This window comes from Mycosarcoma maydis, chromosome 9, assembly GCF_000328475.2.
Source record: "Mycosarcoma maydis chromosome 9, whole genome shotgun sequence".
NCBI lineage: Eukaryota > Fungi > Basidiomycota > Ustilaginomycetes > Ustilaginales > Mycosarcoma > Mycosarcoma maydis.
The window spans coordinates 368097-383638 of record NC_026486.1 but is presented as its reverse complement, the minus strand read 5'-3'; the positions used below and the strand labels follow the sequence as shown (position 1 = coordinate 383638).

Below are 15542 nucleotides of genomic sequence, written 5' to 3'. Positions count from 1 at the left end.
TGGACAAAGTCGAACGAGCAAACGCGTGTGATTTCCAAGATTCAATCGTGGATCACGAATCACAATATCACAATCACGAAGACCATTCAATCATTCACGATTCACGATTTGGTGGCTGCATTGGCAAACGGGTTTGAGCCGTAAATCGGGTGATCGGGCGAGTGCATGAAGAAGTCCGTGGTTGTTCCATTCACAATTCTACTCGTGACTGTCTAGGCTATTTATAAATCAATCATGAATATATTCACTGGACACAAGATGATCCTACCATCTGATGATGCTGCTGCCATTGCCGCCAGCGCATCGAATGCAGTCGATCGGACTGATTCTTGACTGTGATCAAAAGCTCTCCGTCAGCAGCCACCTTGCAGAAGTCAAAGCGGTATAGCAGCTAGATATATTCAAACAACCCTTACTTGAGGCCCAAGTCCTTCAAGAAATTCCTCTTCAGTCTACCTGGGTGATTCGGCTGATTCTCAGGCACCATGATCTCTCCCCACACTTGTCGCAACTGTAGCAGATCGGTAATCGTGGCGTCTCCCACACCCGGCGTCACGCTGACTCTGTCTCCACTTTCATCAGCCTTGCTACTGCCGTCGGCCAGCGTTTCGGGTCCGTATTCTGAGCCGACAAAATGGATGCGGTAGATCAGTCCGTCTGCAGAGCCTATAACGACACTCTCGTGGTCCAGCTCCATCGCCATAGGGTTTCGTGCTGGTGTAGCTAGGTCGGCGGACTGCGTCTCCCATGCTCCTCGGATCGGAACGGTGATGCATGGCGCAACTCCAGGAGACGCTTCAAGAGCGGCCGCAGCATCAGGGCTGGTACCGCGTTTGTGCTGGTCGGCCGTAATTTCGGCTGAATCACCATTCGCAGCTGAAACCGTATCGCCGACAGCAGCGCTTCTAGAAAGCTGTGTCGAAGTCTTACCGTGATCAAAGGGTAGACTGCTGGCGTACAACTTTCGCTCGGCTCCTGTACGACTGCTGAAGCGTGTGGAGGCAACGATGCGACGCTTAGTTGGGTCTACGCAGCCAACAGCAACATCTGGCGTGTCCAGGATCGAGACAACCTTTGGAGCCGTAGACAGGTCCGGAGCGATGCGAGTAGCGTTCGATGTGGCAGCGTCCGGGTCAGTTTTGTCATTTGCACCAGCGACAAACTCTTCAGGTGTGACAGTGTCGGCCTCGGCCTCGGCGTCAAGCTCAGTATCGGGAGTGGATGGAAAGTTCAGAGAGGTAACCGACATTGATGTGCTGATCCGTCTTGGGGTCGATGTGTCCGAGGTCTGTCCACTGGCTCCAACTTCTGCAGTCGCCAGAGGCCATGGTGCAGGACCGCCAACGCGTTTTGTAATGGCACGTGGGCTAGGTCGCGAGGGCGTGGAAAGTGGAGACACCGTGCTAGTCTCAAAGTTCGGTGTAGCGCCCAGCGACGCTCGGCCAGCCCGTGCAGGGGTTGTATTTGACCGGGACGATCCAGTCGCAATCGTACGACGCGGCGACCTCGTCTGCCCAATACCGCTAGTTGATGATGTGGTGCTAGTGTTCGAGTCGCGTCGAGATCGCACCGCCAAGCTGGCAGAAGGAGACATCGCTGTACTGCTAGCGTTGCTCATGGTCGAATCGCGACGCGCGCGAAGCGGGCTCAGTGTCGATGTTGTCATGCCACCTGCGTTGCTGAGGCGCGAAGAGGCACTCCGACGAAGCCCATCAGCTGTGAGGGCAGCCTGCGTCTCCTGAACTCGGACCACGTGCTCGTGCCACTCGAGATGTACCACCACATTCTTGGACGCGACCGTCATCGTGTTTCCATGAGCAGCGAACCACTCTAGCATCGAAGATCCGCTGGCAAGATCACCCAGCCGTGCGCCTAGCCCAAGCTCCGGGCCTCCGAGTTTGGTCAGCTGGAATTGACCAATCATCTCTCTGCGTGGTATGTCGAAGCACCGGATCATGCCGTCCACCGTGACGGCGACCAGCTTGTTCTTATCGACGAGCGAAACGCCCAACGAAACATTGCTTTGCTGACCGAATCGGACGATTTTTGTGCCTGTCCTCCAATCCCACACAACAATCGCCTTGTCCTGACCTACACTGACAAGATAGTGTTGGTTGATAGCCACGTTCCGGATGCCACGGTTGTGACCGGAAAGCGTCTGGATAAGATCCCAGCTCCTCATGTCCCATACCAGCACGCGACCCGTGTCGTACAGTCCGGCACACAGAACGCCCTCGTCCAAGAGAAAATCGAGACAGGAGATAGCTTTAGCACGTAGCACCTTGCAGCAGTGTCCGGTAGAAATGTCCCAGACCCGAATAGTTTCATCGTAGCTTCCCGATACGAGTGTCTTGCGCCCTTTGAGCTTCATCGCTGTCACGAAGCCCGTGTGCCCCTCGAGTCTCTGGATAGTCTGCGCCAGACCTTTGGCCCAATTGCGTTCGCGGAAGAAGAGGCCTTTGACCAGCGGTTCCCAGCCTTGTGGGTCGGAAGGAGCCTCCAACTTGACGGGATCCGCCTCGGTCAGGGCCAATGCATGCGATCGCCATAGATCAGGCGTTGCTGCGAGCGAGTGCCATTTCTTCGAGACATGGCGACAACGGAGGAGGTCTTGTATAGGGAGCTTTTCAAAGATCTTGAGCGCTACTGAGTCCGGGAGACCACTGACGATGTCGCGCGTCGATCGTAGATGCTTCTCAAGCGTTCTTGACATGGCAGCAATATCGCCTGGAAGGCATGCGTTCAAAATGATCCCCAGCAATTGGATGCGCAGGTGCGATGGCAGCTTTTCAAACTCGCGACGAATTGCCTCTTCATCAAAGCCGCTGCTTGCAACGAGACTAGACTGGTGTGCAGCTACCGTTGGCTTCCAGGTGGCGATATCGAAAGAAGCAGCTCTCTGTTGGTCGGCGTCATTTGGTGGTAGCGGTGGCAGCGGCTCATCCTTCTCTCGAAAGTAGATGCATGAGTGCCAGCCTAGCTCTTTGGCAGCTACAATATTGAGTGAGCTATCGTCCACGAAATAATTGCGTGTGGTGGGACTAGCTTGGACAGCCAGAAGAGCTGCGCGATAATAGTCCAGCTCGGGTTTGCAAGCAAAGTCAGGGACGGCGTAGTCACAGTAGACGATACCTTCGACCTGATCGGCGAGATCGAGCAAACGAAGGACCCTGTCAGCGTGATATATGTATGCATTTGTAAGAGCAAACACGCGTACACGGGTGCGATCAAGATCCGTGAGTAAGCGCTTGATCTGATGATCCGGTCGTAAGATGTCTTCGAGGGGCAAGCTGGCGTCACATTTACGGTCATAGTCGAGAGGGTCGATCTGATGATGTTTCACAAGACCACGAATGGCGAGACCGTAGGTTTTGTAGTAGGAAGTGTGAAGCGCCTTTGCCTCCTCTTCGCTGAGCCCCATTCCGTGGAAATAGGCGCGAATGCGTTCTGCCATGAGATCGGCGATCCTTGTGCTTCGTTTGTAGAGGGTGTTATCGATGTCGAGCCAAACTATGGCCTCATTGGTGCGAAGGGACGCATCTGGCAAGCCAGAGATGGCGCGTGGCTCGAAACCTATGCGGCTGGCGAGAGCTGCGAGGCCATCTGTACTCGTACTTGCGTCCGTGTGGTGCAACGATGATGATGGTGGTGCTTCGACGACCGCATCAGTAGCACCACTTGATTTCTTGATGCTTTTCAACTTTCCGCCATTGGTACAGGTGTCCTTGTTGGCCAGATTGGCATTGTGGGCAGATGGGGCTCTGGACGTAGCTGATGTGGTTTGGACGCGGCTGACGCTGCCGCTGCCGCTGCGGAGGGGAAGTGTGTCTTTTGATTCAGAACTTGTGACCGCGCGTAAGGCATGAGGCTGTCCGCGAAGTTGTGCATTTGAAGACGATACTGCGTCCTTGGAGAGTGCTTTTGTAGGGTATCCAGAAGTGCTCGGCTTTGCTTTCACGACTTTTGCTGAATTCGAAGCTTCGCCGGACGCATAGTTGGAGCCACGCTCAGCAGAGTTGTCTTGTATAGCCATTCTAGACCAGCCGAGTCAGTTGTTGAGCGGCTTGAGCGCCGCTGATGTCGACTGTGTGTGACTTGAACAGGTTGACAACTTGTCGACAACTTGCAGATAGAACAAGACAGTAGTTGAAGCAGGGATCAAGAAGCGCGGAAGTCGGAGATGCAAGACCAACACTTGTCAACTTGGTACACGTATGGTGCACAGGGCAGCATAGCAACAAGTCTCGCACTGTGCCACTCACGACTTGTGACTCAGACTTGGTCATGATGAATACACGTGATGGGGGAAACGTGATGCATCACGCAAGATCACAGATCGTGGATAGTTCAGTTCGAGTGTTACATCTACACATGTGGAGGTGTCCAATCTGATAGACGATTCACAACTCACGGCTCACTCACTCACGGACTGTGGATATACCTTCACGCTTGTAGCAACAGAGCACGTCATCCATTCACGATTCGTGATTCACAATTCTCGATTCACGATTCACGGATACATCGTGCATGATGCGCCGCTACGCTACAGTCACGAGTTGCGTATCAGCGCGGTTGACTCATCAGTGTAATCCACTGTACTGCTTTGCACGCTGAAGCCAATGGCTACAAGAAAGGCAGAGGCGCTGCTCTTCGCGTGCTTCCCGGCCATCATAGGTGGTAATCAGCCGGCCAGCTTTTCACTACCGTAACGCAAGTGTTTGAGTACCATCATGACGTCTACCCCACTGTCCATCTTTGTCGTGGGCGGTCACGGCAAAGTGGCACTGCACTTTACCCGCCTTGCCGCTGCTCGCGGACACAAGATCTACAGCATGATTCGCCAACCCGAGCACGCTTCCGACTTGCCCGCTGGAAAATCGGCTGATGCAGTTCAGCCTGTCATCGCATCTCTCGAGCAGTCCTCCGTCTCTGACCTTGCCTCGCTCTTCATAAAGTACTCTCCCAATGTCGTTCTCTTCAGTGCGGGCGCCGGTGGCAAAGGAGGACTCGAGCGCACCAAAGCCGTCGACGAGCAAGGCGCCATCAAGGTATTCGATGCTATCGAACAGAGCGGTATTGCCGAGTCGCACGAATTCCGTCGCTTCTTGCTCGTTTCCGCCATAGATGTACGTGACAAGTCCAAGCCGCCCCCAACTTGGTATCAGCAACAGGACAAGGATCGTTCCGAAAAGACTCGTGCCGCTATTGGCGCTTACATGGACGCAAAATATGCTGCCGATAAGAACCTGTCAAGCAGATCAAGCTTTCCTTGGTTCGTGCTACGCCCCGGTGGGCTGCTGGATGAGCCTGCGACAGGCCAGGTAGCGCTAGGTGTTCACCAGAGTCTCGTCCACTCCATTCCGCGCGAAGACGTCGCAGCCACGCTGTTGGAGATTGCGCAGCTTCCCAAGGGTCAGGCAGATGGATTGATGCTTGACTTGCTTGCAGGAGATAAGGACATTCCCACATCTGTTAAAGAGGCCGTCGAGAGGGGACGCACTGATTTTGAGGGATGACTTCTGAGTGGTGGCACGGCCTGGCATGGACGCTTGTCACCTCTGATATTTAGTTCGCTCTTGAACCCACCATCCCACGAGCACGCCTGGCCCTCACTTTCTGGCATCTTCAAAATGATCTTCCTTTCTCAGGCTGACTGGCGGGAACGTCGCCATCCCTTGCCAATATATTCGAGTCGTGGACAATGCGCTCTGAACGCTGCATGATGGACTGAGGAACTGAGTCCACAGAATATGACCCTACAAGCTTTCTCACTTTGAGCAACACCTTGGAAACGCGCTGTTCCGGTGGGCACCGCTGATGTTACAAAGTGGATTGAAAGACGCCGCCGTTGCGCCAACTTCAGCTGGTCAGATGAAAGTAGGGGATCTGCGTCCTTTTCATGCAGGTCCGTATGTTGTGCTCCGACCTCCTCATTTCGGCTTTCTTGTGAGTAAAGCGAATAACGCACAGTGAGTTGACTTAAAAACCGGCAGGGGGTGATACCATGCCTTCTCCCACTGTCTGTCCCTGTAGCTACCTGATAAAGGCTCTCTTCGCCACATTTACAATGTCTGCAGGTGTTTAGGCCCCGTCTGCAGTACGCCCTGAGAGCAAAGAGCAAAGGTATATAGACAACAGAGCAAAGACTGACTCTTCCCAAGCTTGTCTTGAGATAGCCTCCTACCCTTTTCTCCTATCCCTTTTTTTCAATTCGACCACTCTCCTCCCCCCGACCCCTTCACTGTTTCTCCCATTTGCACGCACACACATCCGACAGGGTCCAAAACATTCCCCACCTTGAACATTTTTCTAGATACGACCGACTTGGACCTCCACTGGCACCCAAAGCAGGTGTGTCCGCGACCATGCTGTCGCTGTCCTATGGTGTGACATTTGGAGTGGTACTAAGCTCCTTCCTAGCAAGCGTTCTAGCTATTCCTGTTGCTCACAAAACTACCCGCCAAAATGGTGCGATCGAGCTCAGCGAGCGATGCCAAGCACCCAAGTTTCCAAGCCAAGATCCACTTGACGACTGCCCTCGAGGCACAGTGTTCGTGAGCCAGCGCCACCCATCTGCCAAATATCGAAACATCAGCTCTGCTTTGGTCGCTTTGTAAGTGTGCATTTTTTCAGCAGCGGCAGCACAAGAAGGTTGATATCCCTTGCTGATACTGTATGATTGAGAAGCAATACGCGTAGCGACGTACCTTTTCATGTCACCTCTCAGCTTAATGTACGTGATTAGACTGACAAGCCCTATGCGTTTGGTCGCAACGAAACACGAAATAGACCTGAAGACGGCAGCACACGAACTATCCTCATCGACTCGGGCGAGTACAACGAAAAAGTTGTCGTGACACGTACCTCGCCCACAATCTTGGCTGGAGTCTCTAGGGATATCCGTGATCCTCTTTCCAACCGCGTCCGAATCTGGCAATCTTCTTACATCAACCAAAGTGATCCTCTTACGACGCTGCGCAACTGCGATGCCGTAGTTCTCAGCGTCGGCACCGGCTCCTCTGCGGGAAGTAGCGACTTTAAAGCTTACAATATTGATTTCACCCAACGACAATACTGGCATGGTCAACTCGTTACGCAGGACCAACTGGGACCCTCTGCGGCCCTGTGCATGCAGGCCGGCAATGCGAGCTTCTACGCATGCAGCTTTGAGAGCTACCAAGATACGCTGTTTGTCGGTTCTCGGGGTCAAGCGTTTTTCTTCGAGTCGATTGTACGCGGCATGACGGATCAACTGTATGGATCAGGCAAAGCGTGGTTCGAACGAGTCAAGCTGCTCTCTCGTGCGTGCCGAGGTGGTATCACTGCCTGGCGTGGCAATGCTGACAACCTAGATGATCCAAGCGTCGGCGTTTACATCAGTAATTCGGTCATCGACCGTTCGCCCGATGCTATCACGGGAACAAACCTGACAGGAACATGCCACTTAGGAAGACCGTGGAACGCGCATGCTCATGCTGTGTATCTGAACACGTGGATGAGTGACATTGTCAGCCCGGCCGGATTCAAGATCTGGTCGCGAGACCAAAGCAATTTCGAGCAGGGTGTCACGAGGTTTGCCGAGTACAAGTCAAGTGGACCAGGTGGCAATCTGGGTTCGAGAAATTCAACGCTGGAGCACGTTTTGACGGACCACGAGGCAAAGAAGACTACGTACAATGGCGTCTTTGGTGGGTCTACGCCTTGGATCGACGCGAAACGCATTCACCACTGGTAAAATTGCTCGTTTCGCACTCGCTCACGCCTTGAACGTTGCTCTTGGATCCGATTCAATGCATGCTTGGCACAATCACGAATAGCGATGCTTCGCACAAATGTTTGTTTGTACTATGATTACTGTCATGACTGTTCTGCGATCGAACTTGATGCAGGAGCCGTCGACTACCTCCTCTTGCCAAGAACTTTGACCGCGCTGGCCTTGATGACGTTAGCCGCCTTCTCCATCTCCTTTTTCGTGAATGCCGTACTGACAGCAATCCTGATGTTGGGTCTCGACTCGGGCGCCACCTCCAGCACCTTGGGATTGATACTTGGCAGCCTCTTCATCCTGGTAATGAAAACGCCATGCTCCAACGCATCCTCGACAATCGCCTGCAACAATCTCGTTTGTTGGTCGACCGAGAGATCGTGTTCCTGCGGGCCTGCAGCGGCTATGCGCTTTTCGTCGTTACTGCTGGTCAGTGTCAAACTGACGTCGCCGACGGAAAGGCTGTTCTTGCCCTTGTCGAACTTGTCGGCGGGTGTATCTGGGTGACGGTCGGTTTTGCTGCGGACCTGAATGTGAACGAGAGGGCTGCGTGGATCGCTCGAGATGCGAAGCGATTCGACGCGGTCCAAAATTGAACGAAGCGTCTTGACATTGTCTTGGAGCGTGGTGAGAATCGAAGGTTGTGCAACCATGTAGGAAATGGCGGTGCTGGCAGCCACAGCGAGTAAGGCGGGCAAGGCAGCGGAGAAGACAAACGAAGTACCATTGATACGCTGGTGGTAAACGACCTCGTCTGACCCGGCGCAGAAGCCGCCGGCAGCGCCGAGCGTGTTAGCCATAGATCCGACGAGGATCTCGACTTCGGAAGCGGGAATGTTGAAGAGCTCTGTGAGGCCGCGGCCGGTTGCGCCGACCGTGCCGAAGCTGATGCTCTCATCGAGAACGAGGCGGAACTTGTATCGTTTCTTCAACTCTTGAATTTTGGGCAAATTGCTCAAAGCGCCATCGGCCTCGAACACGCCTTCGGTGACGATGAAGCGACGAGTGAGAGGACCGTTTCTTCGTTTCGTGTCGCGCTTGACCTGCTCGAGAACGGCCTGTAGTGATTCCATATCATTGTGGTCATACCAGTAGACCGTGGATCGAGAGATCTGGATGCCCTTCTGAATAGCATAGTTGACACCACGATCGGCAACGATGATGTCGCCACGTTTGGAGAATGCGGGGATGACGGAAGAGATGGTGCTGAACCCTTGACTGTAGATGATGCAATTCTGCGTTCCCAGGAAGCGAGCGATATCTGACTCGAGCTGCATGTGTACATCGATGGTACCGTAGAAGCCGGGAGGTGAGCAACTTCCCACGCCGTAGTTTCGCAGAGTCTCGATGGCCTTGTCCTTGACAGCTTCGTGAGCAGCAAGATTGGTAAAGTTGTAACTGGCAAGGTTTGTCACCTGGGTTGGTTTTCCGGCATTGTGGGATGCGAGGCTGATCTTGGGCTTGCTGCCAGCGCCTCCGATGATAGTAGGAATTGATGCAAGCTCGCGCGATTCGGCGGGCGTGAGAGGGGCGCACAGGGGCTCAGGCTTGAACTCAGCGACGAGATCATCGATTTCCTTTGCGGAAAGGTTGACAAAGTTCTTGCCGCTTGCACCGCCGCGTGTTCTGCTCTGCAAAACGGTTCGAACAGCAAAGAGGACGAGAAAGAGCTCGAGAAGGGATCGAATAGGATCATTTTGGTAGCTACTCGCGACGTAGCGTGCGATGATGGCACTTCCAGGGATCTTTTTGAAGTTTTCAGCGGCCAGGTTTGCAGCAGCTTGAAAGTAGTATGTCAGCGCCAAGGCTGCTGCGGATGTGTGGTCGGAGGCTAACGCTTCTGAGCCCATTATGAATGACGGAAAAGAAGGTGATGGAGAAGCGGCAAGGACGAAAGGTTCCAATCTACTGACTTTAAAGGGGTGTGGTTGGCAAGGAGACGACGATGACGACGGTCGAAAAGCATAAAGCAGAATCGTGAATCGTGAATCACGAAGCACGAATCATGAAAGTTCAGCGCTCGGCTCGCTCAAAAGACAAGAAGCCGCTCGTGCGCCGCTTCGGTGTCGGTCACAGCATACGTGAGTTTGTGTTTGTGTGTGTGTGTGTGTGTTTTTGTGTTGGTTGGCTGTTGTAGACAGTCGTGAGTCTTTCTGCCGCGCTTAACATTCGCGATTCGCGAATCACGATTATTCTGATTAACTTATTCGTGATTCGAGATTTAGCCACTCACGAGTCACGAGTAGCCAGCAACACGCACGTTGCTACGCGCAAAAAAAATCGCTCATGTCGAGTCAAGTCGGTCTCACATTCATCTCTGATGTGAAAAAATCTCCTTCGTGCTTGGCAAGATCAAGGCACGAGGCTCTGACTCACGACTGAACGCGGTGAGAGAAGCACCACCACGCTCGTCTCACTCGGCCGGTGATCGATCCATCCACAAAAATACCCTGTTTGGCTTTCTTTCGCGCGACTCATCCTTCCTTGATGTTTTGCATCTTCTCCACTCGATACGAGCTGCACCCTGTCCTGACCTGCACTCTGAGCAACACTTCTACACACTCCTTCCACCACTCGACACGGAGTAAGGTCTCGACCTCGCGGATACCCGTCCACAAATCCATCCGTCCCCTTCACCCGCTCGTCGAGGGACTAAGGCAGCGAGTCAACGACACGTTTGTTGTGCATCCATCCTTCTCGATCTGGCTGTCTTTGTATCCACTTGGGCCGCGCATCCGTGGACAGCCGGACGCGTCTTTGATTGCAACGCCGACTGCAGCCGTCTCGCCTTGATTGTCGTCAACGCTTCTGACCGTCACTTCCATCTACTCCTGGACGCACAAAGCCACCATGTCGGACCACCAGAACCCAGACCAGCCGCTCCAGGAGCTGGCGACGGCGGCGCAGCTCGACGAGGAACTTGAACAGCAGCAGCAAAAGGAGCTTGAACAGCAGCAGCAGCTGCTACTGCTACAGCAAGCCGAACTCGAAGCTCGTCGTCGAGTAGAGGCGCTCGTATCCGACTCCTCCTCGGCTGCTCCTACCTCTGGCACCACCCAGTCCACACAGTCTCCACTTTTAGTCGCATCCGATGCCTCTACCTCCGCCGAGCATCCTTCCGGCTCCCTCGGCGACGTGGATGCTGTCATTGCCGCTGCCGTAAACGCCTCCAAACAGCATGCAGAACAGGAACGACTTCAAGAGGAGCAGCGCGCTGCTCAACAGCGTGACCAGCCAGCTTCCACCCCTCCAATGGACATGAATCCTGCGCAGCAATCCGACATTGACCTTTCCACCGCTGTCGCAGATGCAGCGAAAAGCAGCAACCAGGCCCAATCCATCCAAGCTGCTGACGAGTCAATGAAACAACCGGACGATCCAGACGCTTCGATGGTCTCCGACTCTGGCTCCCCTATCAAGCGTGAGTCGGTCAACACCTCGGCCGATCTCACATCAACACCCAAACCCAAAAAGGAACGCGCCAAACCCAAACCACGTTCCAAATCTGCTACCAAAATCACGCGTTTCCGAAAGATCACCAGCTGCCTCCAATGTCGAGAAAAGAAGCAAAAGTGCGATCGTGTCAAGCCCGTTTGCGGCAACTGTCGCGAGAACCCCTCCGACGACCCCTGCCACTATGTCGATGACCGTAAACGCCCTAACTCGGATGACGAGGATGGCGCCGCTGACACCTCAATAGGCTCGCCCTTGGTGCGCAAGCGTAAGGAGCCCGACGACGCTACGCTCGACACTGGCAACAGCCGCGTCTTTAAGCGCGCCGATTTCCCACGCGTCAACGATCGTCGCCATGCAGTCATGCTTCGAACACGCCGCGAGATGGTCGAGAAGCTCGAACAAGTCGGTCGCGACCGTTCGCGCGATTTCAACACCCGCGTCAATGCCGCCCGCGCCGCTGCCATCGCAGATGTGCTCTTCGAAAGCGCCATCACCCTGCCCACAGCCGATGAGATCTCGGCGTTGCTCTACACCTACAAGACCCAAGTGGAGCCCTTCGTCAACGTAGTTGTGATCGACATCAACATTGCACGCATTCAGAGCTTCCTAAGATGGTGGCACTCCAAGCCCACCACCATGCCTGCCGATCCTCCGCTCGTTCCGCTGCTGCTCGTCATCCTCGCTCTTACCCTACAAGTGAAGCGCAACTCGCCCGAGTTTGAACGACATAACCTCAAGAACTTTGCGCCTATCCCGGGCATCGAGTGCTCTGACGAGCGCACGCTACTCAGCGTCGCGGGTCACTGCATCGATGCCCTTCAGATCGCCTGCCCATCTGCTTGGTCGAGCGCATTCCAGGCCCCCATCGATCTCACCAAGGCTTCGTTGCTACGGGGCATTTGGCATCTCAACGAGCTTAACCTTCAGTTTGCAGGCACGTGCTTTGCGCTTACCACGCGTCTGGCGCATGCCGCCGGTCTCCATCGTGACCCCGAGCACTGGTCTGGTATGCGCATCGAAGAGGCGCAGGCTCGCAGGAACTTGTGGTGGAACATTGTCTTTTTTGAAGTCGCCCACGCCCATCGCATCGGCCAACCACCGTGCCTTACGCATGAAGGCTTTGATACCCAATACCCCGATGACTATGGTGCCCTGTACGCCATGTACGAACGTGCCGGCCTCGCCGATCCGGATCCCAGTCGCATCATCCTTCCGCCCGGTGCCACTGCTCTGGTACCCCGCACGCCAAGCCAAAACAACTTTGACTACCACTGGGCTCGATTCCGAATCTACCACATCTTTTTGCGTCAGAGCCAACAACTCTTCCGCTTTGGCATCTCGTCGCCTCCTGACCCCAACCTCAACGACGAGTACGCCAAGTGGCGCGAAAACCTGCCTGAAAAGCTCAAGCGCCACTTTGAGCGACGTTCCACTGGTTCCGTGCGACCGGATCCCGAGCTGGTGACCGAAGTAGTCTCTCAGACGTTTGCGAACCGTGTCTACGATCCAAAGATCACTGAGGAGCTCCAAGAATACCAGCAAGGCTACAGCCTCGAGTTCATGTACCACCAGTGCATGATCACGCTACACAGGCCCTACATTGACGAGCAAGGCGCCTGGAAACCGCCCGAGTCGGTGCAAAAGTCGCTTGAGGTGTGTCTGCGCTCAGCCGAAGCACTCATCAATACAGTCGAGGACGTGCTCTCCGTGCTCCCCGCCAACAGCATGTATAACCAGTGCGCCTACTTTGCCTTCAATGCTGGTCTCATCTTAGCCATCCATTGCAAGCTCGACCCCACCTCGCAAGTGCACCGACCTCACATACAGAAGTCACTCGACTTGTTGGACACGCTCTCTGGCATGGCGAGACTCACCAATGTGGCCGAACAGGCGGGTCGCTACGGCTCGACGCTAAAGCAGATGCTGCACGGTATTGGCGGCGATTTTGCCAACCTAGCTGCGAGCAAGTCGCGTGCCTCTTCGTTTTCCACAGCTGCGGCCGCCTCAGGTACGACGGCTGCTGAGCACTCGAACCTAGAAAGCAATGGCGCAAGCGATAACGCTGGCGCTGACCAACACCAGAGTGAGGCAGCGGACGCGAGCCAAAGCGGGATTCTTGGCGCTCTCGTACCCTCACAGGATAGCGGACAAGTGGCGAGCAAGGCTGGCAACGACGCCAACGAGCGTACCGACGTCGATGGAGGACCAGACCGCATCCCTGCCTTTTTGCTTCCGTTCGTTGGACTGCCTACAGACCCCACTCAACTTGGCCCTCAGACGGGCAGTTCGTTCTGGAGCGAATCGCTGCTCGACCGTCCGCTGGTTGGCGTGCCCGTCGCTTACCCTGTGGGCTTTGGCCAGGGCTTGCTGTCGAGCACCGAGCAGCAGAACGGCAGCGGTTGGTCGTCTGCACACCATCAAGGCGAAACAGACACTACTGCCAACAGTGACGCACAAAGACAGTCGCACGAGGCCGTTGTCGCATCCGAAGCTGCAGCTGCGACGGACGGGGGCGAATCTGTTTCAGGAGAAGCTTCGGCCGATGCTTACAACCTGTATGAGCTATTGGGAGGCCGCGAGCTGGGATCCGATATGCCAGATCGACCCATGTCGTTCTCGCAGCACTATAACCACCAGAACCCACGAGATCAGGCTTCGTCTGCATCCTACCGCACCTACGTGCAGAACTCGTTGGCACGTACGTACGAACAGCAACAGCAGCAGCAGCAGAACGCTCAGAGCAGAGTGGATGGCGAGGGTACTGATAAGGCCGGTGCGGGAACTGGCTTGGGTGCCGACCAGATGCCTAGCGAGAGCGCGCTCAACGCGGTTGCTGCAGCAGCGGCTGCTGCGGCCGAGGCCGAGGCCGAGGGCAAGGGCGGCCTCGACCCGACTGTCCAGGGTAACAATTTGGCTGGTATGTGGTTCGCCTGGGAAAACCTATCTCAGATGCTCAACAATCGGCAGTAAACAGTAAGGTTCGTCTTTTTTTTGTGATGCTCTTATAGTGTGGCTCACGGTGACAGATCTGTATCATTATTTTGGCTTTGGTATATTTCGGTTGATGGTATCAAGTCTGTATTGCATTCCTAGAATAAAACCTCCTCGCGTGGCTAGCGATTGCGATGTCAGAGCTGCGGCGGTTTGATGGGCTAATCAGGATGAGCGAGATCAAGCCTTGACCAGACGACCGATGTCATGAGGGATCAAGTCGGCACTGGTCTCTTGAACTGGTCGTTTCAGGTCGACTACCTTCCAACCTCCCACAGCCTTCAACCAGTCACCGGAATCGCGGTTCATCTCGCAGCCGCCAAAGTTGAATCTCCACACGGGCGTCCAGATGTTCTGAATCGTCCTAGCCAGGCGGTGCTTGCTGCCGACGTGTTCGAACAACAGGATTTGACCACCAGGCTTCAGCAGTTGCTGCAGGAACTCGAGATGATCTTTCGGGTTCGGAATCGAGCAAAGTACCTGGAACAGCACGATAGTGTCGAGCGAGTTCGGTTCGATGCCTGCTTGCAGAATGGCTGAACGCTGATCCAATGTTGCTGGGATGACGGTGCTTTTCGCCGCCAGCCCGTGTTTCGCCAGCTTCTGCGTCAGCTGCACACGCAGTGGCTCGTACGGTTCCAAACAAAACAGTCTATCGATCTTGTCCGCATCGTAGTGGACGACACTGTGTCCTGCGCCCGCGCCAATCTCCAAAACTTTCCCATAGGCGGTGCACAGCAACGGCTTCTTAAATGGCGCCCATGCTTGGTCGGAGCCGGCCAGCACCTTGCCAAACCCGTGGTTGAAGATAAGCGTTTTCCAACGGAATGGATTGATGAGGTTGAGCGGATTCGGGTGACGAAGTTGCTCCAGGACCGCTCCGGGAAGACCAAAAGCGTAGAGGAGAACGGTGATGAGGAGCGGCATGAAGTTGCACGAAAGGAACTCCAGTAGGGTGGCTGCACGTGCTGGTTTGCTGTGAAGCTCGTATGGAGGCTTGACCATAGTGAGAAGTATAGTGAGAGGTGAAGACTGGTAAATGTTCCGAATTAGAAAAGATGCAAGATGGTAACGGGCGATGGTGGTGCACAAGCAGGCTTGGAAATAACACGGGTATATATACCGTACTGGCCGACGTTGATAGCCGCGGAGATGCGTTGATCTGCAGAAGCAGATGGACCTGACCAATACAAGTGTAAGTGACTCGATTTTGTTCGCGCTGTCACAATCGTGCACGGTGAGCAGACAGACACTGTGGTATCGGTTACTGGCCCGTGTTGGACGTGATTCTTGCCTGGACACCCGTGTCAACAGCGTGAAGCGACTCGAC

General features: G+C 54.7%; 6 protein-coding genes across 6 annotated transcripts; 3 read left to right on the top strand and 3 right to left on the bottom strand.

The window, feature by feature from the left end:
- Positions 1-412: 412 nt before the first annotated feature.
- Positions 413-4033, bottom strand: UMAG_03518 (uncharacterized protein; the record flags this gene model as incomplete). Its single annotated transcript, XM_011391657.1, has 1 exon — positions 413-4033. The coding sequence occupies one exon, from the start codon at positions 4031-4033 to the stop codon at positions 413-415; it is 3621 nt and encodes a 1206-aa protein (XP_011389959.1).
- A 697-nt stretch (positions 4034-4730) lies between these two features.
- On the top strand, positions 4731-5516 carry UMAG_03517 (uncharacterized protein; the record flags this gene model as incomplete). Its single annotated transcript, XM_011391656.1, has 1 exon — positions 4731-5516. The coding sequence occupies one exon, from the start codon at positions 4731-4733 to the stop codon at positions 5514-5516; it is 786 nt and encodes a 261-aa protein (XP_011389958.1).
- Positions 5517-6365: 849 nt separating this feature from the next.
- On the top strand, positions 6366-7735 carry UMAG_12233 (uncharacterized protein; the record flags this gene model as incomplete). Its single annotated transcript, XM_011391817.1, has 2 exons — positions 6366-6613; positions 6790-7735. 2 exons carry the CDS (start codon positions 6366-6368, stop codon positions 7733-7735), a joined length of 1194 nt encoding a protein of 397 aa, XP_011390119.1.
- A 164-nt stretch (positions 7736-7899) lies between these two features.
- Positions 7900-9615, bottom strand: UMAG_03515 (serine C-palmitoyltransferase LCB1; the record flags this gene model as incomplete). The annotated part of the gene is made up of 1 exon (XM_011391655.1): positions 7900-9615. One exon carries the CDS (start codon positions 9613-9615, stop codon positions 7900-7902), a length of 1716 nt encoding a protein of 571 aa, XP_011389957.1.
- Positions 9616-10615: 1000 nt separating this feature from the next.
- UMAG_03514 (uncharacterized protein) lies at positions 10616-14191 on the top strand (the record flags this gene model as incomplete). Its single annotated transcript, XM_011391654.1, has 1 exon — positions 10616-14191. One exon carries the CDS (start codon positions 10616-10618, stop codon positions 14189-14191), a length of 3576 nt encoding a protein of 1191 aa, XP_011389956.1.
- Positions 14192-14392: 201 nt separating this feature from the next.
- Positions 14393-15217, bottom strand: UMAG_03513 (uncharacterized protein; the record flags this gene model as incomplete). The annotated part of the gene is made up of 1 exon (XM_011391653.1): positions 14393-15217. The coding sequence occupies one exon, from the start codon at positions 15215-15217 to the stop codon at positions 14393-14395; it is 825 nt and encodes a 274-aa protein (XP_011389955.1).
- Positions 15218-15542: the final 325 nt, after the last annotated feature.